At 40.9% G+C, this 27,412-nt stretch overlaps 2 protein-coding genes across 2 annotated transcripts in view; both read right to left on the bottom strand.

Moving 5' to 3' along the window:
- Nucleotides 1-23,002, bottom strand: part of LOC128745395 (dedicator of cytokinesis protein 3) — a 98,168-nt gene extending 75,166 nt beyond the window's left edge. The window contains exons 1-3 of the mRNA XM_053842458.1: nt 22,281-23,002; nt 4,072-4,313; nt 3,709-3,857 (exon numbers count right to left, since the gene is read on the bottom strand). Of these exons, the coding sequence (XP_053698433.1) occupies nt 3,709-3,857; nt 4,072-4,313; nt 22,281-22,314 (425 nt within the window). The 5' untranslated portion in view covers nt 22,315-23,002. The remainder of the gene's footprint in view (nt 1-3,708; nt 3,858-4,071; nt 4,314-22,280) is intronic.
- Nucleotides 23,003-23,458: 456 nt separating this feature from the next.
- Nucleotides 23,459-27,412, bottom strand: LOC128735110 (uncharacterized protein K02A2.6-like). Its single transcript, XM_053829607.1, has one exon. The coding sequence runs from the start codon at nt 27,410-27,412 to the stop codon at nt 23,459-23,461; it is 3,954 nt and encodes a 1,317-aa protein (XP_053685582.1).

Below are 27,412 nucleotides of genomic sequence, written 5' to 3'. Positions count from 1 at the left end.
CGTCGGCGTTCTCATCCTCTAGCGCCCGGTAGGGGGTAGGTGGCCAGGACGTTGGCTCGTGTTTTGGGAAGAGGCCTTTAATTATCATTTTTAGCTTATCTGGACATCCTTCGGCTGGCATTGCTGGGCCCCTGATCTTTGCCATCACTTGCTCTGCTTAATCGCGTATTTCAGTGCGGCCTTGGCAACGCGGAGGTCACTTCTTCTTTCCTCTCTAGTCTCGGCACCTCTTACTCCTTGGAAGCTTCTAGCTCTGTTGCAGTTAGCGCGTAATGCGTTGAGTGACTCGTTCCACCAGTAGACCGGACGCCGCCGGTTTCTGAGCTCCACCTTCCTCGGCATGGTTGTGTCGCATCTTCTCGTTAGCGCTTCGGTCAGCTCATCAGCAGTACGATTCTGGGCTTCGCTATGCGGTCGTAGGACCTCGACAAAGAGGTCCTTGTCGAATGTCTCCATTTTCCACTGCGGCTCGTGAATTCTTCTAGTCTGTGCTGTCACGGGGTTCCGTTGGCCAATAGTGTACCGTATAGCTTGGTGGTCACTGTACGTGAACTCCAGCGTGTGGCGGAACTGTCCCAGCGTCCATCTTGGGGGAGCATAGCAGCTGCACACGCCAATTCCGTTAATTTTGGCAACCACGAAACCCCCGTATCGGCTTGTAACCACCTCCTGGATGGGATATCGGCCCGTTACCAATATCGCGGCCATTCCTGCTCTGTCTGCTACCCAGTTACCGCTATCGGAGGAAATGTAATACGGCTCAACGATGATTGCAACGTCGCACTTCGTTTCAGTTCTCGACTGCCACAAAAGTTGCTGTGCAGTGTCGCAGTGATTGAGGTTGATTTGAATCACCTTCATTATTGTAGGCCTACCTTTGCCTTCTGGTACACCGGGCTTTTAAGCCTCCCGTCACGTGGTCGTTGTCTTCCTTGCACACCTCGGTTGCTTATTGCAGTCCTTCGCAACAAGTCCCTCATTGCCGCATTTCCGACACAGCTTCGATCTGTCGGGGCCCGAACAATTCCTCGCCTGGTGACCGAAGTCCATGCATTAAAAGCATCTCGCCATTTCTTCGCCACCACCCATCCGATCTTGACGCTGTCCATCCTCAGAAGCCGGTTTGCCGCCGCGATAGACATACGAATCGACGCCGTCTGCGTACTGCCGTATGTCTTCCGCAGCCGAATAGACATTGGAACGTCGCCCAGGTATTCCGCTCTTGTCAGCACCGCGTTTACGTCACTCTCTGTTGTGACCTCATGCAGGTTTTTCACTTCAACGTGTGTGTGTGTGTGTGTGTGTGTGTGTGTGTGTGTGTGTGTGTGCGTGCGTGCGTGCGCGCCTGTGTGTGTGTGTGTGTGTGTGTTTGTGTGTGTGTGTGTGTGTGTGTGTGTGTGTGTGTGTGTGTGTGTGTGTGTGTGTGTGTGTGTGTGTGTGTGTGTGTGTGTGTGTGCGGGGCGCAACTTTTCCATCGCCTGTTTCTCGGAGATGGCTGAACCGAATACAGCCCGAACTCGATTATCCGTATGATCATTTTTATTTTCAGCCCGGATAATCGAATCACCCGGATAATTGAATCATCATTTTTCGTACAATTTTTTTTTTGATATGGGAAGTTTTTTGACTTCTAGGTATCAGAAATGTTTTATTTAATTCTTTCTAAAATGCAAGTACACCCAATTCTTTTTTTACACGGGGGATGCGTCCCGTGTAAAAAAATACCGTGTAAAAATAAACTGTGTTATTTCGAGAAACCGTGTAAAAAAATCTGTGTTATTTCGAGAAACCGTGCAAAAAAATCCGTGTAAAAAAAAATCCGTGCAAAAAAAGAATTGGGTGTAAAACCGTATAGCAAAGGTTCCTTTCACCACTAGGTGAAATAAATCAAGTGTTTCTCTAATTTATTTCCCGAACAATAAATTTCTTACTGTGAACCGATAAATTTGGGAAAATTGTTCAATTTAAGCTATTTGGAAATTGCCAATTGTTATTTTTTTTGTAAATTTTTGCATTTGTTTTTCCGGGGCTTCAAATATTTTCGCTCAATTGCGGAGTTTTTCGAATATTAAGAAAATGAAAGACAGCACATCCGGCTCACTATACAGCTACTTACTGAAACTGGGCCAAACATTTCTTCTATTTTTACAAATGTTGGTTTTCTTTTTCCCAATTGATATAGATTTTCTAGTTTCGAATTGTGCTAGGAACATGTGCGTGCAGTTAAAAGCCATATGATATTAAGCTCAGAGCCTTCCACGACTCCCGATTAAAACAACATGTGGAATTACGGTTGCCATGGTAACGGTAGAAAAAGTTTTTTTCCTTGTCAAGTCACTCATCACTCAAGTATTCTAACATGTTGTTGCTATTGGAGGAAAACGATAAAGAGATGGCTACAATACATGCGAGCGCAGCAATAATTGGTAGTTAAGGCTGAGTAGCATCAATCGCAACGTCATATCAGTCCGTTTTTTTTGGTGCGGTGCTGTTGATGCTATCTACATATTTATTGCAATTCACCAGTCAATTCAGCAGAGATGATGATTTTACAGAAACAGAGTTAAAGGTTGAAATAAAGTCAATAAAACTCAAAAGCATCCCATTCGCGAGTTGCAAAAAGCGGCTATTCAAGCTATTCGCTTGAATAACATGCTAAAAAATGTCGATCTATTAAATCCTATATGCCATTAGCAAGGTCACGTAAAAATCCTAACTAGTATCACAAGGAGCACCCAGGATGACGTGTTCTAGACAGGAGAGACAACAAAGAGATCAGTCACGTGCGACGATAAATATCTACACGTAAGTTGCATACGAACCGTCAGTAGGTATGTATGAGCTCAACAATGCAATGGGAGTTCTCATACCGATTTTAGAATATGCTCTAGGGTGGGCAGGCGAATATTTGTTCGTTTTCCAACGAAGCAGGCAAAAAATGATATCATTTGTGTTGTATACTTAAAGGCGTTAACACGTTTTCTTACAGAATAAGGTCAACTGGGTGGAGAATGGCGAAAACACTTTTTGGTTTCATTGGTAGATATGCTGAACATTAAAAATTCTCAAGTTGTTCCAACAATTTGTACTATTGGGCAATTTATGCTAAACTAAACTCATCCACACGGTTATTATTCTTACTGTTGAAGAAATTAAATTTTCGTCCAAAAGTTTAAAAAGTCGACAAACAATCTTGTTTGAATGTAATTCGCATCAAAGTTGGTTCTAATGCTGTTTTTCCGTGCCTATGTCGGAAAAATAGACGAGAGCCCGCCATAAACGAAGACATCCAGCACCCTATTACAACTATCTCGGTATATCAGACACTTAACACATGATAGTGATGAAACAATAGACACCATCGAAAATATATAAATTTTCCTCAATTCCAATAAATTTAAATTTTTTCTTTTCACTTCCACCTGGCTATGCAGTGTGTTGAATAGGTAAAGTCGGATATTCTCGATTGACGTAGAATCAATAGTATGAAACCCCACTAGAGAATGTAACGACAAAAAGATGCGAAATCGTAGGTTTTCTTTTTCAAATTTACACGGTCCCCAATTTAGCTAACGGATCTTTTTTCAAAGTTTGATTTTCCGAACTGTGCAGCGTTGTTAGCACAGGACGGACATTGTTACCTTGCATAACATCAATATAGGTTCATATGAAACATCCTTCCCACCACAACAGCACAATTTTACTTACCGATTTCCCCAATCGATTTTCGAGATCACTTTCATCTGCAGATCGTAAGTTTGATCCTGCGTCAGGGTGGCACTCAGCAGCTCTCGTCGGCTTTCCAGCAGGGCCAGCATCACCTTCCGCAGAGAGGTAAATTTGTATTCTTCTCGTTCCTGGGCATGCAGCGGGGGGTTTCGACAATCAAACATAATAAATACTGAATTAATCAATCAGAAACAGTCAATCGATTGTTCGATTAGCATACAATCAGGTGATTACGCGTGCCGACCATAACCTAACAAAACTAGCGGGCAGGAGCCCCAAAAACGGCTAGGTGCGGATGTTGATGTTGCTTGACAAGAATAAAACGCTACTGGCGGAACTTACCACAAATAGTTTCTTCCATATTTCAGACCATTCGCGTAGTACGAGCGTGCATTCGGCTACTACCGGGTCGAGCTTGGCCAGGTCTTTCAGGTGAATGTACGTCTTGGGGAAGAGGCCAACCTTGCGCGGCTTTCGCGGACAGGTGCCGCGAAACCAATGTGTCGTTTCCTCCAGAATCTCGACGAAATCGCCGACATCCAGTGCCAACCCGTGCGTGACGTTGCCGTGCCAATTATGGATAGCTGTTTACGGGGAGAATGAAGCAAAAGGAAAACGATGGTTATCAGCAGCTCGAAGCGAACGGGATCATTTCATTCACAACTTTTACTTTCGTAATTTCATACGAAACCGGGATCGAGCGTTTACCATTACATAGGTGTTTGAAGGTATGAAACGAGGGCAAAAAACGTGTTAATGTAAACAACAACCAGTTCTGCACTGTGGGCAAACTTACTTTTCAAACCAGTAGGCGTAGAAGCGAAATAGAAGCTAAAAATTGAGGCAGTTTCAATTTGGTTGTACGCCAGCAGGCACATGCAAAGTAGGCGAGCAAAACAACCGCCGCTTGTCTTTTTTTGCTGCCCGGACGTAAACCATATGATAAACAAATGCTGCTACACTTAGCGACTACTTAGAAAAGTATTGCTATTCGTGTGTACGACGACGTTTGAACAAAGCGAGGAGATACTCGGGACGAGATTCTAGCTGTTTCTCTTTTATTCTCAGAAAAATGATTGAATTAATCATTGTGACAATCATGCCCACTGCGTCACGCTGATGGAGTCAACTCAAGGGACGACAGTGTGGTAGATCCAGACGAATGCAATTGGAATCATTAGGAATTAGAATGACAGACAGTCTCGTCGTGCTACTGAATGTATAGTAATATGTACAACAACAAAGCAGAGTCAAAAGACTTGTATCGCAAGTTGTGAATGAGTCATTAGCATTACCATCTTCCCTACAACTGAATCGTGTGGTGTGGTGATATACATGTAGTTTGATAAACATTGCGTGCATTGCCGAAAATTTGCAATTTAAATTCACACCAACGTCATGCTCCAGCCATTGGCCGAACCAATACCACTTCGGGGACCGCAGAGCCAGTGTTAAATTCGACTGGATGTTGGTAAAAATTGACCTTCCTGATGAACTCAAAAGAGAAGCAATTTGATAGATTGCTGCCTGTACATTACAGGGATAGTGTTTGTGTGGAAAAATGTTTTTTTTTAATAAAAGGTTGGTTATATTTTATTAGTAAACTTGGTTGGCTGGCTGACTCAGAACATCAAACTCAAACATATATTAATCGACACGAAATAAAACGGTTCCAACCCAGGAATTGCTTGAAATAACCTCATAATCCAATTTTCTGCTCTTTTCCCATCAGTTTTATTCTACGCATAGAATATAGTTCACATTTTTATTACATTATTTTCTTCTGTCATTTCCATCGTCTAGTAAAACTGAACTGACAAAGTATGGTGTGTTCTGCAGGGTACTAATGTTTAAGCAAACGTCAATAAATTTTTGGATTTCAAGAGCAATTTTTATGCTAGTTATTTAATAACTCTCTTCAACAAAATATTGCATTCTTTCTGTCTGTCTAATGGATAGATTTATCAACAAATCACTTTCAAGAAAATATATGGAGAACAAGTTTGTAATTGCATAGTACAACAACAAATAGAATGATAATTATAAACAAGTACGTAGTGTCCAGTGAGAGCGCTGCATCTATGATATACCATGATTAACTCACATGTCACGTATTCAGTTTCCGATCGTACAAGATAGAGCTACACATACCTAGCGCCATTCGACCAGCTGCAGAGCTAAGTTTAGCCTTGATTGAATGAGCAACTGTAATTGAACCAACTCTCTCTCGTACACAAACACGCCTAAGCTCATTTTGAAATATCTCATCAAAGTAGCCCGTTTACCAGTGGAAAATATGGCATCTTTCACAATAAGGGTACACGGGGCTAGACCGCCATGTTACGCAAAACGACCTGTGTAGAAAACAATTGCGATTGAATGTCTAATTTATTTGTCCCAAATAAACAGTTTATGTATTAGCAATAAGGTATCTCGGGGCAAGTGGGACATAAAAATGGCATAGCTAGTTTTTATTCGACAGTGTAATCTACACCTATGGTTATTTTAAAATTCTTGCAGCACAGAACATCTTCAGTGGTATCACTTCGAAGTTTTAATTACAAAAAAGGACATTCGATGTACATGAAATTAATCTAAGGAGAATTTTCAAAATCATGGCGACAGGTCCTACTTGCCTCAGTAGATGGGGCAATTGGAAGGTCCTGCTTAAGCAGTAGTTATCGTCCGTCATCCAACAATGGTTGTGGCAACAGAGCCTCACTGCAAAACAAGGAAACTGCTGTTGCAGGGGATAATTCCAAAAAAAATCCAATAAAATAATTCAAATTGGATCAGTATCCGGAAGTAATCTATCTGGTAGTTAACAGAAGTTAAAACAGACATAAGCCCATTTTAAGGTTGTGGTGCTTTCATTTTCTTCAAGTGAAAGCGATCTCTAATGAGACCATACAGTCAACCAAAAAAGTATTCGGACAGCAGTGCTTGCAGTGCGGACAGCTTTTCTTTAAGTAATTTTGCTCAGTATTTTTTTAAAACAATGTTTGACTAAAAGCATATTTAGATATACAACAAAAATTCGGGGAAAAGCTTTCCGTTTTGAAGATAGAGTACATATAGTTTGAATTGCCTAAAAATGCAGCCAAAAAAGCATTCGGACAGTTAACTATTAGTTAAAATAAATGTCCTTTCTCGCTCAACTACTACCTTGTAGGACCATTTACATTCTTGATGACCTGTTTCAATCTGTCTAAAATTAACAATTTTTTAAATATCCCTCTATGAATTGCTGACCATTTTTTTTACAAGAGCTCAGTTTAAGTCATTTTGATAAGAAATCGAATGATTTCTCATTGTAGAAATGAAATTATCTAAAAAGGGTTCAAAAGGGTTCAAATCTAGACTGCATACTGATGTTTCGATAGCGCTACGACAATTGAATGGTGCCCACCACTTACAATTATCGACAGTAGGTATTCTTAGATTCATCTTCCCGGTACAATATATATTTACCACACAATTACAAGTTTGCTTTAATTTTGCCTAAAATTGTTCAGATAATTGAATTTACACGTAGTACTATCCAAAAATATACTGAAAATATAGATACCGTGTATCTAGTTTTTGATAGTGAAATAAGGTGTTATAACCTTGGCCTATTTGCAACTTGGCTTCTGGTTAATGCCGTAACTTCATCCTCGAGGGTCCGGATCCCGAGTATCAATTAACTTTTATTAGCAAGGATACTCCCAAACGTCTATAATTTACAGTCTATACCTGAGTAATTCTCACTGAAACGGGGCCACTAGTAACACGAGGTCTTCAAATATTGAAACTTTTGCGCTTAATTGGTTGAAAATGGTTGAAAAATAAGAATTACACTTTTGATACCTCGAAATAGTGGACCCTTCGTTCGTGAAGGGACCTAACAGTTTTAAAAAAAGTTAAATTTTGACCAAACTTTGAGATATCATTTATATTTTGATATCAAAAATTTGAATTTTGAGCAAACTTTGAGATATCATTTATATTTTGATATCATTTGATATTTCATAAATTTGCCGTGAAACAACTAACAATTGGCCCGGGTCTGTAAAGAAGAAGAACAGAACTTTCAAATGGAGTAAAAAATTTTTGGCGGCCATCTTGGATTTTATAAAAAAAATCGCCGTTTTCGCCGTTGGTTATTTCATGGGAAATTTATGAAATATCACATGATATAGATCTCAAGGTTTGCTCAAAATTCAACTTTTTTTGAAACTGTTGACTTCTTGGCGAACGAAGGGTCCACTATTTCGAGGTATCAAAAGTGTGATTCTTATTTTTTACCATTTTCAACCAACTAAGCGCAAAAGTTCCAATATTTAAATTTAATATTTGAATTAGAAATTTGAATAAAAATAGATTTCAGTCTGTTGGTATGTTCTTATTAAATCAAAAATTACTGAACCGATCGGAATCAAAATTTGCATGTTGGGGCCGAGGTAGGTTCTTATGATGATAAGAGACCCCAACCCCTACTAAGATGAAGGGGGGGCTCCCATACAAATAAAACACAAATTTCGAGAACTAATCAGGCAAATGGAACAAAATTTGGCATGTGGCAATTTTTGGAGATAAGAATTTTTTCAATGGTGCATTGAGACCTCTCCCCTCTTTAGGAGGGTAATTATAACCCCTCCCCGCCTTAGGAGGGGGGGGGGCACCCATACAAATGAAATATGTACAAATTTCCTCATAACGCGAGAATAATCAAGCAAATGGAACCAAATTCGGCAGGTGAAGGTTTTTGGGGGTAAGCATTTTTTTATGGTGAATTAGGACCTCTCTTCTTTTTAGGAGGGGGGGTTCCCATACAAATGGAATACAAATTTTATCATAAATCGAGAACTAATCAATCAAATGGAACCAAATTTGGCATGTGAAAGTTTTTGGAGGCAAAATTTTTTTCTATGATGAATTAGGACCCCTCCTCACTTTAGAAGGGGTGCTCCTATACAATTGAAATACAAATTTCCTCATAACTCGAGAACTAACCAAGCAAATGGAACCAAATTTGACATGTGGGGGTTCGGAAGCACCGGCCACTGCGGGGGCCAGCCTCCTTCCAGAGATCACCTCTAACTAGGTTTATTTATTTTCCTAGGTATACTGACTTCTATTACTTTCCTTCAGTTGGGTCCGAACGAGCGATAGCGAGTAAGGAGAGGATAACCCCTGCGAAATGGTACTTTCCACGAAAACATTTTCAGTGAAATATTACATCCCGCGTAAGGTTTTTCGCGAAACTTTATATTCCGCGTTATGGTCAACCGAGAAGTGGTTCCGCAAAATGGTATTCGGCGAAATATATATATATATATATATATATATATATATATATATATATATATATATATATATATATATATATATATATAAGTGAGCGTGAGTATGTTTGTATGTTTGTTTGTATGTTCCACCATAACTCCAGAACGCCTTGACCGATCTCCACCAAACTTGGCACACATGTTCCTTGACATAAGAGAATCAGCACTGATGGGGTTGACAACAGGGGGACCGAAATGTTTAGACGATTCTCCCATAAGGACAGGACAAAAGGAAGTTGCTGACGAGAGGGGGGAGTAACTCCCACATGACTGTAACAATTTATCCGTACAACAGAAAAAATCAAAATACGAAACACTAAACTGCAATGCTCGCAGCTGTAGATTTGTCAAGTATAATTATGCACCGAATCAAAGTGACCTGTACAAAAGGGGTTCGATCTTAGTGCTAATTGTTGTTGGCCGACTCTGTTTGAGTCCCAGGGGCAATCATTCAAACAGCGTGGAGTTCATCTGAGAACACCATGTTTTTCCCTTGGTAAACTTTATGTGGCATGCTGCAGAATGGGCTCAGCCAATAATTTGTGCATACTTGCTCCTGGTAGTGACATTAAAAACATTGTTTACAAACAAGTTTTGTCTTGAAGTGAGATGAAAGGAATGATAGGTTTGTTGAACCTTCCATGGATACAACACCTTCTACTGCACCTTCAACTTTTTTTTATTAGGATAGCATGTAATACTAAACTAATAAATAAATAAAAAGCTGTGTTTAGAAAAGTACAATAACAAAAGTATTAATTTCCTTTGGGTGGGGTGGCCATTGTTAAAAGCGGAAGATGCAAATAGGAAAAATGGCTTTATTTTTCTTTCTTTATAGGGTTTTATAGGGATTTCCGTAAAGAAAACAGATGTGCAGGTGGCCGGGTAGACAAAAGAGGGGGAGCTGACAAATGGGGAGGAACGTCCGAAAGAGAAACAAGCGTTGTATTTTTGCATTATAAGCATTTCGGTTACAATAATCGATGTACAAGTGGCTGTGAGACAAAGGCTCCCCGAGTAAGATCGGGCACTCAGCTAGTGTTATATAATCATGGCGAATATTTTAATGCTATCCGCTTTATTTTATCTGGCTAAGCAATGGGGGGGGGGGGGGGTTGTTTTCTACTTTACTTCGAGGAAAATTTGTATATTAAAACACCCATGAACTCCTCAGAAGCTTGCAAAACTCGAAATTGTGACAAAGGTCATCCGAGATTCACGATTTATGTACAACACAGTTTAGTTTGCGGCAATACGAAGTTTGTCGGGTCAGCTAGTTGTATATAAATACGAATGGTACTGTTGTATCCGTTTCTACTTCTTCTCATAGATTCGAAAATGTATCATTGATCAAATAATCAAGCATTGTTACATTTTAAAGCATTATCTCTGCGGTAAATGTTGTTCAGTGGGCCTGGCCGATTTAATATTTATGTTGTATACTCATATATTTGTTATATAGTATTATACATAGTAAATAATAATATAGACAAGATGTGCACTGAAACAAACATCAGAATAAAATTGGCTTAGTATACATTAGATTGATTGATTGTTGAACAAAAATTATGCATGGCGGTCTTACATCGTTCGTTATGGATAATGGTTTTACTTCCAAATGATTTGGATATTTCACTACTCATGTCAGTAAAACTATATAATCACTTACCTACTTTTAAACAAAAGAAAAAACTTTCCAAATAAAATTTGAACTTCGAAAAACAGACACTGATGAAGCCTGCAAGTCATAGACGAAATTCGTATCTGTCGAAATATCGAATAATATCGAAAGTAGAAAATTTAATTGGAAACAATTATAATGAAAAATCTGTTTTTATTTATTTCTTCCATAGCTTAGGCATTAACGGAAAACAAGGTACTGTAAAATACTGCGTAGGAATCACGCAATTCGTCTGCCATATAAAATTACCACCAATTTATACATGGCACCATAAAGCCAAGATAGGTGGTCTTGACCCGTCTACCCTTAAGACAAATAGTTGATATTCTCAAATTCATATTGCTCAAAATGTTGACGTTTGTTAGTTTTACCCCTGCCTTTGATCGTTCACAGGAAAAGGGTAAGATGCTTTCAAATCTATTTCCGTCTCAAAATAATTGAGTTTTGGTGGCTGAACATGTATAAAAGTAGCTTGTGCGATTCAAAACATACTCACAATTGTAATGGCGTAAGCTCGATTATACGAAGTAATTTTCGATTTTATTAGGCTAAATTGGACAACCGGCCAGAGCGAAGTTGCAGCGTTGATTAATTGATTAATCCATCGTTCTGTCCACGCAACGCTCACTGGGAAGAACGCCTATTCCCCCACACCAGCATGCAGTACGAACGCTGACAATTCAAGGTTACGGATAGATGCGCGTTGGAAAGCGAAACCAAAAGCGTGAAGGTTCGCTAAAAATATCCATACTGATGAAGTTCGAACGGACGCGCAGGAGAGCAGCGCATATGTAAATTATGGAAGTTCTCGTACATACGCGGCAGTCAGTCAGCAACTTGTAACCGTCTAGTGTGTGATTTGGAGTTCAAAAATCGCATCAAATTATGAAACCCAAACACGCTCGCAAACAACGGCGACGACGTCCGCGTCGTCAGCGGTTTGCTACGTATTGCAGCGACAGATCCTTCTTCGGGGGGAAAAACTGCCGAGAAAACGGAAGCGCTATCGAATGCATCGACATCTGGTTGGTTCATCACACAGCACGCAATAAGCGAACAATATATGTTAGAAAGACGAGGACGCATAGTTTTAGAAATTGCAGTTATGTACTAAGTTACTGCGCTGTGTCGAACAATTACAGTCGACGATTTTAATTTGCCAAGGTTTGTCATTTGGTAGCAAACTGTATTAATTTTAATCTTATTTTGTGTTAAAGTCCAGTTAAAACGGGTTAAACTGATAGACATAAGTATATTTACATTGTGAAAGAAGAAAATAATCTAGTAGGCACTTAGGTGCTGTTTTGTGTCACTTTGGTAAGAAATTTTTGTTTTGTTTGTAATTTTCTTCTACACAATTAACATAAATGTATTCCAACAAAACATACCGGAAGACGGTAAAGCTCAATATCCATATTGGCGCAGATCATCAGTGATTCATTCATTCATTTTCTTCCCATACCAGCCAGTAATATAAACCAGCGACTGCACCTGCGTCGGTTAGAGTTAGACGAACTGAGGAAAAGTTTTTCTTCGACTCCACCTTATAAACAATTGAATCAGCTGTGGAAAGTCAAAAGCGTATCTGTCGAGCAAACCATATAGAAACATAGACAGACGACACCCAGGTTTAACCGGAATCGCCCACGGAACAGTTCTAGTACGTATTTCAAATTCAAAATGCGGCATTTTGTATGACTAAGCGGAAACGATTTGTATGCATTCCAGTAATGGAACGAGTCCAATCTGGTTCATTTGCTTTAAATCGTACCTAAAAAATTACAAAAAAACACAAGGTTTTAGTGCAGTTAACGGATTGGTCGCAGGTACCTGTTGGTACGACATGCTTCAGACTCGAATCCGCGAACGTCCACAGACAAGATCACGAATCGCCACCGCAAGCGCTCACGCTGGTTTTCGAACGAGGTGCGCAATTTCCCTTTTTGCCTTACAAGTGAGTATAGCCCTTGCCATCGTGCCGGACTTCCTTCTTGGTAAACCTCAACGACCGGCGACCATAATTTCAGCACTTAAAACATTGTGGAGAAAGAGTTACTACCGAAGTGAGCTCAAGAGTCTCCAACTAGTCAGCCAACCAGCTTGGGCAGATGGAATCGGCCCGGAAGTGGCCTTTTTCTTTCCTTCCTTCGCTAGCTCGCTGCTGCGGCGTTGTCGCCGTTGCTAGAGTTATTATGTTGTACTTTATAACCGAAGCACCACGTGCTGATTGTTTATTGCTAGTGCTGCAACGCACTCACTCAAGTACAAATCGTTTCGAATTGCAGCCCGGGTGCGGTGTGATGCGGTGTAGGAACAGCGGGAATGCGTTTTATTAATACTGACATGGGACCGTTCCGTTCATAAATAAACGACAAGCGTATGAGACGAACGGTACAGACAAGACACAATAATCTAGCGATAATGGAATCTAACGAAAACAGTTTTGAATAGGGTAGAGGCACTCAGTGTAAGCACAGTTATTCGTGGAGCATCCGATCATTGCCTTTTGACTGTGGTAAACTGGAAGATTTGGGAGGTCATTCAGGATGACTTTCCACAGTTCATTCATAGAGCACATTACAGGTTGTAGGTTGATGCATGTACATTTTTCCTGTGTTGCTTTGCAGGCGGGAAGTTTCGTACGTGCTTCGAATGGAAGGCTGCTGCCTATGTCTAAGCAATGTGCAACAGGATTATACAAGAAGAATGAATGAAAGATGAATAATAGCCTGACGAGTTTGGATGGCGTTCTGAAACGACTGCTATTAATGTTGCACGTTGTGAAGGTTGGAATTCCTGAAGGTTTTGTTATTATTTCACACATTTCGGAAGGAGGTTGACATTTTGCATGAAGCGGAAATATTATTTATGAAACCATATCACGGTCGCGCATTCATTTCGAAAATTTTAACTTTTCCCGATATCTTTATGTTCTTAAACTTTGATTTGGAGTACAACCAGACATTAGATGCAATGATACTGTTGGAAAAGAGTTCTCTTGTAAACTTTATATTGCCCAATAAATTGCTAAAATGCATTTCCAGTGATCCAACGAATTAACAATTTCACATGATCGACAAGAGAAAGCTGACAGCAAAAAAATCTTATCTTAAAATAATCATAGACTTTCCAAAAGACGATTTTCGACGTTGCACTACGTCTTTGATTTCTATATTCTACAACTGTGAGTGTCAATTTAAAGTCGATTTCCTAGTCGAGTCATCTAGCACGTTGGGCCCATCTATTCCTGGTGCCGATTGAGTTTTTAAAGAGAACAGATTTCAACATGGCCGGTCCACCGCAGGCTCCAAATTTTTGCTAGGTGAACGATGGGAATCTCTCCAAGCAGTGCCTGGCCTGCAGCTTATGGTTTCTATCGTGCGCCACTCTCCGCTTTCCGTCTGTACTCCGCCTAACTAGAGGACTACTGGACTGATTAGCGTTTTGTCAGCTTTGCGCGGCGTAGTATGCTCCTCAAACGAAGTGTCTTGCGGAGGTAAAAGTAGGCTCGACTTCCAGCTTGAATGCGTCGTTGCGTCTTATAGAAATTCATACAAAGGTTTTAGAATTAGGAGACGAATTGCTCTACATTCGTAGTCTTACGAAAAATCTGCGGCCGTGCCACTAGGACGCGCGGACCCTTCTATTTAAAAAAAAAATCAAAATACCATTTTAGACAGTTTTCGACGTAGGAGTACGTCTTTTCACGCTTCGGCTTCTAATTCAGTCAATTTTCAATAAATTTCCGAAATATTTACACCATTCGATTGGAAAATCGAATTGGAAAATATAGAAAACTATTGATTTTCAATGCACATCATTGAAAAATTGAAAATAACTCTAACTTGGTCTAACTAGAAATTGTCGCTTCGTGATTGGTTGGTGGTCCAATTATTTATCTTTCCAATCAATAATCTTGATACAACTCAGGAATCAACGAGAAAGTCGATGGAAAATTCGATTTAATTCTACTATAACAAAGTTACAAGAGAACTAAATGGATTCCTACCCTTTCTCGTACGTTGATTGCTAATTGCCTTGCCAACGGCAACACGAGCGGTGCCGCAGCAATTTTAATTTCAATAATCGTCACCTTGAAAACTTGTCCACCATGAACAAGTGATAGCAATTAAAACCATGTTAACACCAAACTAAAGACTATAGACCGCAACAAATGCGCAGGAAAACGCATTAAAACTAAACCCAATGTTTTCTTTTAATAATTATTGCTGACCCAATCAACTTTATTGTGATCAGCGGAGAACAACAATCTTTTATATCTTCATATAAGCAGTATTAACAATTTTAGTGACATCTTTTGCATATTCATATAAGAAATTGTTCATTCTTAAAAGAACGGTTTTCGGTAATTGACGAAACTTAGGCAACTTGGAACTTAGGGCTTTCCTCTCGGTTTTCTTTAGCAACACAAATCTATCCATCACCAATGCTACAGTAATATGCAGTGTAATTTTTCTTTGGCAGCAAAAGGTGAACGGCTCACTGGTAACTTTGCTCTTTTGTTCAGATTGAAATTGAAATGCTGCATTTTTTTCAATGTAGATGATGGAATGACGGACCGCGAAAAATAGGCGGAGCCGATTCTTGTCGCTTGCTCTGGTACACAACACGAGGTAAGCCAGCGAAGAGTATTATTCAAACGCTAGCTGAGCTACTACCAACATCTTACTGGCACGGCTGGATGCCACAAAGGAGAAAGCATCAAGGGCAAGCGACCAACAAATGGCGGGAATAAGTTTTCTGGTTACGGACGACATTTTCTACCACTTCCAAAACGTCTGCAGCCTGTAAATCAGTGTTCTTCTTTTGTAAGCCGCAGAAAAGTTTAGCGTAAAATTTTCAGTTTTTTGAAAACTAGAGCGTACCGATTACCAGAGGAAAAGCACTATTCAACGTAGAAACAGATCAATTTTTATGATTTACTATTTGGTTAAGTGCGACTGATTCGTTTTAATAAATAGATTCAATCAATTCATAGAAATAACTCCGAAATCTGTTGAGGATTGAACGTATACAGTGTTCCTACTTTGATAAACGTTACGTACAACGCATGTAGCATGCATACATGAAGAGTCGTATTATTACATACATGGATACATCCTACTATCACTACAAAAAGACTTACGTAATCCTACGTCACCAATGCAGTCGTGTCTTGTTCACAACCCATCTGATTTTTTTTGTTAGATTATAGTCGCTTTAACAGCTTTTGTCATTCGTTACTTCTGCGGGATTGGGAGTTGAACCCGGGACCTCGGCGTGAGAGGCGTGAATGCTAGCCGGGACTGACCCCGTTTTAGATAGTTGCACAAGTATTTTCCTTCGCAAAATTGCAAAATAAAAATATTGCAAATTTTTAGTACCTAAATGGGTTTTATTCTTGAGAACGGTTAGTCGGATACAAATATTGTCTTTATGTAATTTGTCATCGTCTGGAAATTTTTTAGCCAGCACCATTTCAGTTCTATGAGTTAAACTAAAATAGAATAATAATGAAAAAAATCATTTAATTAAATAGATTGTTCCGTGCGAATCTAGACAATGGTAGATTATGTCATTACGTAACCGATCACGGAAAATGAATATTTCTCATGTTTTTTAATTAAATTGTTTAGTTACAACGTTTTATGATAACGCTACATTTATCAAACGACAGTTTCATTTCTAAAATCGACGTTAAAACCCGGATAAATAGCATGGAAGTTCTTCCCGTTTCTTCGTTTGATCATATGAGTTGGCCTCGCCCTCCGGTCAGGCAGAAGAAATACAATCACTGAGCGGCAGTCAATAACAGCTAAACCGAAACTGACATTTTTTTCCACTGACTACTGCAGCAAGCCTGCCTTTGTGTCGTCAATGATTCAATTTAATCCGTATGCGAATGCAAGTGCGATCGCCAGGATTGTCGTCAGTGGCTGCGAGCATATCTGACTTGAGAAAAGCATGCTGTTTTTGTTGACACTGCAGTTGTATGGTGTACTCGTTCGGTGGTGAACCGAGTGGACGTAGCAAGCTATGCTACGATGCAAAATTTGCACTTGCTTGCTTGCCTGTGTGTTCCGTTCCGGCAACAAAGGCGAAGGCAGACAGACCGGTTGGCTCACTAATCGCACCAGTACCGGACCAGCACTATACTACTACCCCTGCCAGTTGGCCTTATCAGAAGTCGCAAATCGCGTTCAACCTGGCCAAACCATCATGCACGTTGAGCCCCTCTGTTCCTGATGCCGGTGGAGTTGTTGAAGACAACCGTTTCCATTGCACTGTCGTCCGGCATACTTACGACCTGTCTGGCACACCGTAACCTATCGATTTTCGCTAGATGTACGATGGAACTCTCTCCAAACACTGCCCTTAGCTCGTGATTCATACCCCTCCGGCACTCCGTGAGCAGCGGAACAGCTTCGAGTCCATAAAGAACTCCCGGTAGCGTTTTGCGAAAGGCAAAGTAAGTCCGATTACCCACTTTAATGTACCGCTGGATCTGCTTACAAGTGTTCACCAGCGATCGCAAATACAGGAACTCATCTACCACTTCTAGTTCGTCACCGTCAACGACGATTACCGTCTGTGGGAGGTCTCCTTTGAGCATCTTCCTTTCAAGTATTTGATCTTTGACACATTTATTTTTGGCCCAATCTTCCTAGACTGCGCTTTCAGTTTGGCATAAATTGTCTGCATCGTCGCAAGGTTTCTGGCTATGATATCAAAGTCATCTGTGAACCTTAGGTGTTGGCTACTTTTGCTGAAGATACCCGTTTGTCTCATCATTCCTTCAAGAACGATGTTGAATACATAACATGCATGCAGGATAAGTCGTTGCCTTGTCTCAACTCTCGCCGCGTCTCGAAGGGTCTCGAGAGTGTCGGTTTGATCTTAATTTTCTTAATTACTGGCTTTACAAGAAAATTTCCGAATATCTAGGTTAGTCTCATGCAACCGGTGCTTACATACTGAGAATCGTTTCGTATGGTAATTTAGCATCGTTTGCTTTCGTGTCTCGCTCGTTGCATTTTTCCGACAGCGGTTGTTTTAGAAGGCCATTTTGAATTCATTTGAGCACACTTGGCAATTGTGCGTTTACAAACCGGAACTTTTATTGAAATCTTATAAACGTGTATTTTAATGGAATCGGTTACCTAGGAACATCGCGCGTTATTTCTATCAATTTATGATTATCAAATATCAAAAGCTTGATAGCTTTTATACAGCTTCCTAATAAAGTAGTCAGAGTTTTTAAGCAAGTTCTATAATCGAAGGATGCCAAAAGGCATCTCGCAGAGTGTATGTTTTTGATGAATTGCCAAATAGACACGTTTGTCTCAGGACAGCTTTCGTACATAATAACAAATGTCTCTCGGTAACTAACCGCGCGCGATTTCGAACGAATCGAAACAGTGATCGCACCACATGCCTCGGTGGATCCAGATCAATTCCTTTCTACTAACAACAAATCCTTCCTGTGACACTTGTAGACGATGCAGAGGATTCCTCGGTCTCTAGTAGCAGTAAGTCTCGGGTGTCGAACTAACATTCCTTTCCCTCCCAAATTGACCTGCATGGGCGTGGCCAGCTTTGCTATTGATCATCACAAAGAATTAGATCACCAGAAAATGTACACTGAGAATGATCTGCTACTCCCAAGCGTCATTCTGATGGTTTTTTGTGCGATTTCAGCTGATCTAGATCAATCGCGGACAACTCACGGGCCGTCAAACTGTGCTATGCTATGCTATTTACTGCGTTTTCAGATAATACTGTACAGACTAAAGTATATCTAAATTAATTGTGTTACACTACTTTTAAAACGAGGTCTACTAACATGAAAATCAAACACATCTAAATTATTTAACAAACTAAAACACTTCTCCAGCGGACGGTTTGGCCAACACTGTTCTATGGCTAACAGTTAGGATCAACTGAAACGAAAAAGTTTGTAAGTCGTAGGAGGCCTGGGCAGTTAGTCTGGTTGGTCAATATATCGAAGGTAAACATTCTTTGCAGGTACATGCGTCGCTAGTGCAAAGGCTTCAGGCTTATCAGTAGCAAATCGCTGTTCGTAAGCAGGCTTCATTTTTAGTTTTTTGCTCAGTAGATGCTCATTTCACTGCAGCGCCTCAACGACACAGAATTCGAAAAAGTAGTGTAAAGGGTAATTGTAGAGCTAATTATTATCTGCATTATTGTTGAAGAAAGTATATTTCTATCTTTTGTATTTACGGCACTATGGGGCTGCTACTCCGTTGGTAGCAAAAAGAGCGCTCATTTGGCTACCAACGGGGTAGCAATCGCGTAACGTCGTAAATACAAAAGATAAAACTATACTTTCTTCAGCAATATTGCAGATAATAATTAGCTCTACAATTGTCCTCTACACTACTTTTTCGAATTCTGTTTAATTGAGGCGCTGTAGTCAAATGAGCATCTACGGAGCAAAAAACCGAGAATGAAGCCTGTTCGTAAGGCGGCAATCTCCAGACTTGTACAGCGTATTCAAGAATGCTCCTCACAAGTGAGCAGTATAGTGTCTTCAGGGCGTACACGTCGTGGAATTCACGGGCATTACGACGGATAAAACCGAGCACGGCGAATGCTTTGGAGGTTGTCGCAGCGATGTGTTCGTTAAAACGAAGCTTGCAGCTCATTGTCACTCCCAAATCGTTTATCGACGTGACACGATCCAGGCTGAGAACGTTTGCTTTGGAGTCATAGTTCAAATGCGTTTGCGCTTTCGTAAATCTTATTATTTTGCACTTCGTCCCATTCATTTCCATGCCATTCAAGACACACCAACTGGCTACATTATCAAAGTCTTGCTGCAAAGCAACGCAATCGATCAGCGAGCTGATGGTCCGGTATATTTTCAAGTCATCAGCGTACATGAGATGCTGAGAGTTCAGTCGGTTGCTCAAATCATTTATGAATAAAATGAAAATTAAGTGGCCAAGATGACTACCCTGCGGCACACCAGATGGAGTTGAAAAACTGCCTGACTCGATCGATCCTAGTTTTACGACCGCAGATCTGTCCGATGGGTACGATTGCAACCACGAGATAAACCAGTGAGGAAAACCAAGCTTTTGCAATTTTTTCAAATGCTTTAGCAAAATCTACGTAAATGCTTTCCACTTGACAGCGCGTCTCTAAGCTAGAGTTAAGAGTGCTGATATATGCCATAAGATTCGTGGTGGTAGAGCGATATTTCACAAAGTCGTTGTATTCACTTATTATTGGTCTACTAGCAGAATATACGAGTTTGGTCAAACTGAATACAGTTTATCGTTGATCAGAAGTTCGAGTGTTTTTGCCAGACAACAGAGAATCGAAATCGATCGGTAATATTCGTTTTTTCTCGCACAGGCTATCCGGAGTCTAATGTATATACCGACATTGAATTACAACTTCTTACAATATTCCGTGTAATTAGTAGAAGAATCATCATAAGACAATGTTCCAGGTGAGCGTAGGGAAACACTTATCTCGTCCACACCTGCTGAAGAATGGAGTCCCCCAAGGTTCCGTCTTGTCGGTAACCCTATTTCTTGTCGCTATGCAACCCATCTTCAAAGTAATTCCGCTTGGAGTGGATATTCTTGTTTATGCCGACGATATCCTTCTTGCAGTCGGCTTCGCTATCTCTGCTACAAAATCATGGGTTTTCTACTGCAGCCACAATGCACGTCGAGACCCCACAAGAAGTATTACTATCGACAGATCCGCCGTTCCTAGAACCAATTTGATTAACCTTACCAATTGGCCGAACCTTAAGCGTCAAATCTCACTGCAAGACGGTTAAAAAAGCATGCGCGTCAAGACTTCGGTTTCTTAAAATAACTACCACTACCACGCTAACTTCCACGTGGTCGGCGTACCTCACTGCTACAGGTAGGCTCAGCAATTGTAACCTCTATGCTATTATACGGTGTGGGCCTTGTGAGTAGAGGAAATCCCTTCAGACCATCGCTCCTGCGTACATCCAAATGGTAAGCTTCGCTTTTGGTGCATTTGTGACCAGCCGGCTGAGGCAGGAACGTTACCATTCGAGTTACTTACTGCACAATCCATCGCGCGGATCGCCATTCGCCAGCTTGAAAAAAAGAATAGCAACAATGCCGACCTGCCACTTGTTCACCGTGCTTCTACTCATATCCAGCAACTTACTGGAACACCTATTCCAAAAATTGCTCAAATATTGAGGCTAAATAACCGACCATGGTGCTCAACCAAGCCACCCATTGTCTGGGACGTCAAAAAGCACGCTAAAGCGGGTGACCCTCCTGAGATAGTCCGCCCGATCGTTAAGTTTTTTCCCGCCGATTCAGCAACTCGACAATCATATATACTGATGGTTCAAAGAGAGACAACACGGCGGGTGCTGGCATTTTTAGTGGAGGCCTTGCCCAATCAGTCAGCCTTCCACAGCAATGCAATGTATCAAAGATCTGGCGGAAAGTACACTGTCTCCAAGGAATTGAAGATCGCCAGCGCACAAGCGAATGAATTTGAGAATTTTTGTTCATCACGCTGTCCTAGGACGGAACAAGCTATAATTGGAGCTATGATATTCTCCGATTATAGCTTGTTTCGATCCAAGCTCTAAGGAGGAACGGTAAACAACTTCTTAAGCGTTGCTTCAATGACCATCCCTTGCCTAATTTTCCGCTCGTTCCCCTTTACGCCTTATCTCGTTCTGTTTGGATACTATAAACACCTTTGTTTCATTACTTCCTTTTACTGTGCTTGCCACAGTTTCCCAGAAATGAATACAAATAAAATTGCATTTATTTATGGTTATCGTCCCAGACTGGGCAGGCAAAAATGTACTGGTACGTGATTGCTTGATTCATCAATTAGGTATAGGTTGAGTATTGGTATTAGGTTGAGAATCTGCTTGTTACAAGTAGGTATTCGAACCAATTAGTACCGGTTGCAATGCTGTTTATTACCTAATACCTTTCTGACCATTAATAATTATTTTACTCTTAACAGTTGTTTACGCGTGATGCTGAATACAGTTTATACAATACATTGGCAGCACTGGCCAAAACAGAAGAGAAACAAATAAGCAAAATGATAAACACAGCACAGCATACACACTTGAAAGACAATGCAATTTTCCTAAATATGTTTCCGCAATCTGCAACCGTAGTCACTCGACAGAATCTCCGTTTCATCCATCTTCGTGCTCCTGTCAGCAATTTAAAATAACGCACCGACAGAGATTGTCTCTTTATCAGCACAATGATCTCTTATCTTTTTCATCCTCTGTACTGCAGCAGGAAGTTTAAAGATTTATGACCCTGTACCAACTACTTTGGTTAGCCCACTTCGTAGAAATGATAATCCTGTAGCTGATCGAATGTTCTCATGAATAACCATAATTTTCAACGAAATTTACAAACCATAGATCAATGTTGAAGAATTTTGGTCCAACCAAAAGAACAACCAACACCCAATATACCTGCTGGTTGAACCGAGCCCTGAGTGAGATATCGATTTTATTTTCCCGGGACAACACCTACCGACTCCGTATTTGTTGCTAGTAGGAATCCACATGCTGCCGTCGTTGTCTGGTGTGTAGGATATACTATTTTTCGTAGTTTTATTCGAAATTGAAATTGTTGATCTGCTATTTCATTTTTTCTTAATAATTGCACGCACTTGTCACTATAATCGAAGGCGGTTAATGCCGCAGCTTCCGTCTGCCGTTTTCCACCTATTGATTGAGCTTAAGATGAATTTTCTTCCGGTGAGATTTTTTTTGCTTTCTCTTCAGGAACAAATCTGCATTGGCCACGACACGAAAAAATCAAACACTCGCTTCACCGGAAACAACCCGCACTGTAGGAGAATATCTTACAACTCACTGTTTTCGAATTTTCTGCACCTTACTGCCAAAGGCAAAAAAGAAACCGCTATCGCACGACGGTCGAGAAAAATCAATAACTTGTAAACGCTTCTCCCCCAGCTAAATCTTGGTCACAAAATTTTCAACGGAACAAACAAAACACCGCGAAGCCGTTCGTTTGTTTTCGATTTCACAATTTCATTCGCGGGGCGGTACCAACTAGGGAAAAACTCCTAGCTCGTCACATCGAAAGATCACGAATTTACTCCTGGTGAAGGCTAAAAAGTAATTTTCGCTGCCGACAATATTTAGCCAACCACTGCAAAATTCGCTGTCTGTATCATTCGTTTCACTAGCTGTAAACGTCACAATGAACTAAAACCGATCAACAACCGACGACTTTCTTCGAGCAACGTCCACACGAAACTACGCTTACGAAACGAACCTGGATGCGGGGCGGGTGCGAACTGCGAACTGCAAAACTTCAGAAGAAACCGAAGAAAACGGAATGAAAATTCATGTGTGTTTGTGCTCGACTCAGTGCAGTGTTTGTTTTGTGTTTGCGTATTTTGACGTTTGTACACGTTCAAAAAAGGATAACACACCTTTTGAGTTAATTCCGTAAATTCGCTTTGTGTGCGAATGGCAAGGCGAAACGGTGATGTTGTCACAAAGATCCCGGTTAAATATTGTAGGGATTAACTTCGGGTAGAAGAATAAACACGTGCTTACTCAAAGAACACTACTTGTTTAATACTCTCTCTTTGACAGATCCTCACCAGTGCAACCAGAATACATTACACTTTCTTCCTTTCTCAAAACAAAATTTACAAAGTTAAGTATTTAAATGATTTACTGAAAATTCATATCGTAGTCTTTAAACTTCACAGGTATTCTTAATTGACGCTTCGGACGGTCAGCTGGAGTTTCCGACGATTCATTTGTCACAACTGTTTGTCCGCTCCCTGCTGATGTGTTATCTGACACTGTAGGATCAGCGTCCGCTTCTAATTCTCGATTGGCGTAGTTATTGATGCTCGAAGTAGCTGGAACAGATTTTAGATGACTTGAATTGCGCCGATATATATTTCCGCTCGCTGATTTAACTGTGACACTGTTACCGGTTTTATTTATAACCAGAGCTGGATTAGGATGGAAATTTGGAGCCAATTTATTTGGTTTATGGTGCATCTTCATTAAGACTTGGTCACCAACGGAAATATCAGATTCTTTAGCATTAACACTTTTATCGCGATATAGTTTCGAATTATATTTTGCTACGAGGTCTCGATCCTTTACTTCTTCATCCACTATCTTTTCGCATTCTATATGAGGAAACCGATCTTTGAAACGTCTGCCAAACATTAGCTCTGCTGGTGATGCACCTGTAACTGAGTGTGGGGTAACAGAGTACATATATAGATACTGCTGCAGGCTTTTTTCCGTACTTTCGTTGTTCAGCTGCCCGATCTTCAACGCTTTCAGAATTGAGCGATTCTGCCGCTCAACTTCTCCGTTAGCAGCGGGCCAATATGGTGTTGTATGTGTAAGGCGAATGCCGTTATCGACGCAAAAGTCTTTAAATTCCTGGCTGCAAAAGTTAGCTGCATTATCTGTCGTCAGAACATCGGGCAATCCCAGTCTTGTAAATATGCGTTCGAGGCGTTTAATGATAGCAGCAGAAGTGGTTGTTATCATCTCTTCCACCACGCAATATCGACTGTAGTAATCCACAAGTACGAACAGAAACTTGTTATTCGGTAGCGGTCCCAGAAAATCTGCACTCAGGTGGCTCCACGGTTTTGTTGGCATCGCTCTGATCTGCAGTGGTTCAGGGTTAGGTCCTTTTCCTACGGCTTGACATTGTAGACATTGCTTACACCTCAACTCTACGGCTTTGTCGATCTCAGGCCACCATAACGCTGCTCTCAATCTCCGCTTCATCTTGTTACACCCTGGGTGTCCGCTGTGTGCTAGATCTAGAACCCTAGCGCGAAGCCTCTCAGGAACTACGATTCTGTTCATCCGTAATATTAAATTATTCACGCGGCACAGCTCACCTTGAAAGGGGTAATACTGTTTCAAATCACTGGTCCATGTTCCCACGTTAATCGCGCTGCGAAGTTTCTCAAATGTGGCGTCTTCTTCAGAAGCTTGTATTATTTCTGTCATAGATACCGTCGATGGCAAAGCACTTTCAACAATAGCCCATAAGTCTTTTTCACATGAATTATCGCAGCTACGACTATCGACTTGTGCCAGCCGTGAAAGCGGATCGGCAATATTAGTTTTACCTGGAACGTACGTCAATGTGAATCGATATCCTTGCAGGTTGAGTACCCAGCGTTGCTGTCTCGCGTTTGGATTAGAATCTGTAGAGAATATTTTCAGAAGTGGTTTGTGGTCCGTAACAACTTTGAATTCTTTCCCGCGCAAATACATCTCAAATCGATTAACACCCCAATAGATTGCCATGGCTTCTTTATCCAAAACTGAATACTTACGCTCAATTTTTGACAAACTTTTGCTCGCATAACTTATTACATGCTGCTTCCCAGCATCGGTTTGTAGTAGAACGGCACCCAATCCCGTAGCACTAGCATCCACGATTAGTGTAGTGTCACTGTCAGCATTGTAGAATCCAAGGTGTTTAGGGTTACAAAGCATGTCCTTAATCGCATTGAAGGATTTATCCATTTCCTTATTCCATCGAAATTTGCTTCCATTGCGAATCATGTCGCGTAGTGGTGCACTGACCGTTGACAAATTGGGGATGAATTTTCCCACATAATTTGCCAAGCCAAGAAAGCTTCGGACTTCCTCTGCTGACACTGGTCGTCGAAACGATTTTATTGCGCTTATTTTCGTCTCCGCGGGTAGGATTCCTCTAGCGGATAATTCATGTCCCATGAATGTAACTTCGGAACGACCGATCTGACATTTTTGTTCATTTGTAGTTAATCCACTGTCGTTCAGTCTTCTCATGACAGCTGCCAGGCGCTGATTGTGCTCGGCCATTGTACGACCAAACACCACTATATCATCGATAAAGTTAACTACTCCATCCAGGTTTTTCAGAATTCGTTCCAGCTCACGCTGAAATATTTCAGCCGCGCAATTCATACCAAACATTAAACGTTTAAAACGGTAATATGCTTTGGTTGTCACAAAAGTTGTGATGTCGCGTGAATCGGGGTGCAGTTCTAACTGGTGAAATGCATTGTTAAGATCGATCTTCGAAAATACTCTGCATCCGTTCAAATGAGGCATCATCTCTTCAAATGTGGGAAGAGGATGTCTTTGCGGAATAATGGCTGTATTTGCTTTTCGCATATCCACGCATAAACGTACACGTCGACCTCCGTCTTTCGGTGTTACGACCAAAGGTGAAGCCCATGTTATCTTCCCGGTGGCTGGTTCGATAATATCTTGACTTAATAGTTTTTGGATTTCCTCATCTACTACTTTCTGCAGAGGAATTGGCAGCCTCCGACAAGGTTGTTGTACGGGGTATACATCTCGGTTGATATTTATAGATATTAACAGGTTTCTAGCTTTGCCAATCTTACCTGTTTTCTCCTGCAGGATTTGATGCACCTCTGTTTGGATACGTAGAACGCCAAGATCCATTGAAGTAACTCGGCCTAGCAGGTTCGCACCGCTTCCCTTGACGACATATATTTCTCGATGCACTGTTGTTGATCCAACGCTGATATCTGCTTTGAAAACTCCTTTCACGTCCAACTTGTTATTCCCATATGCCATTAACTTTTTACGCGTTTCATTGCTGATATAACTCACTTTACAACCTTTTTGTTTAAGCTGTTTCCATGTATCTTCGCCGATCACGTTTACAGATGCACCTGAATCTATCATCCATTCTAACGATACGCCCCCAACCAAGCAATTCACTTTCGTATTGTATTTATTCCCGATTTGCACAGCCAAGCATTTTCCGGGTTGTGATTTCAGAGCGAAAACATTGTAGATATCACTTTCATCACTTTCACAATCTCTTGCATCCTCCGCGCACAATTCTTCCTCTTCATCCGAATCTTCTACCTGTTGTATTTTCTTCTTTTTCTTTATCGCTGGATTCTTTGTTTTGCACAGCTTCTTAAAATGTCCTACTAATCCACATTTATCGCATTCTTTCTTGCGAGCTGGACACTTTTTGTCGTTAGCGAAATGTCCCAGAGAACCGCAGCGGAAACACCTGTTACCTGCACTTTTAATTTTGTTTACACTCTGAAAATTTTCTTCTTTCACTATTTCCCGTTGGTTCATGTCGATCGTTTCCAAAATTCTTCCCTCTTCGAGAATATCGGCCAGCTCTACCAGCCGTTTCTTTAATATTTCACCACGTAACGCATTAGAAATACAACCGTCGAAGATTTGCTCTGTAATACGCATATCTAGAGCATTTCCATAGTCACACACGTTCCCTTGATGACGCAATCGACTCACAAATCGCGCAACACTTTCTTCCTCTTTTTGAGACATTTTCCGAAACACCGCTCGTTCATGCGGAATACATACGATTGGCTTAAATTGATTGTCAAGTATCTCCACTGTCTTCTGATAGACATCAGACCCTTCTGCAGGCTCTTCATTACTCTTTGGATCATCGAAAAATGCTTCTTGCACTTCCAGTCCACCCAGATGTAAAAACAAAGCTTTCTTCTTTTCCACAGTAATATCAGCGTTGCACGCCAAATAGAGTTCGAACGACCGTTTCCACGCCGTCCATCTCTTTCCCACCGTCGATGGTTCACCGATCACAAACGGAGAAATATTGTGATTCAT

The sequence above is a fragment of the Sabethes cyaneus genome, chromosome 1 (assembly GCF_943734655.1).
Source record: "Sabethes cyaneus chromosome 1, idSabCyanKW18_F2, whole genome shotgun sequence".
NCBI classification, from domain to species: Eukaryota; Metazoa; Arthropoda; class Insecta; order Diptera; family Culicidae; genus Sabethes; species Sabethes cyaneus.
Note: the sequence above shows the minus strand (reverse complement) of the source record. Positions and strands in the feature narration are given on the sequence as shown.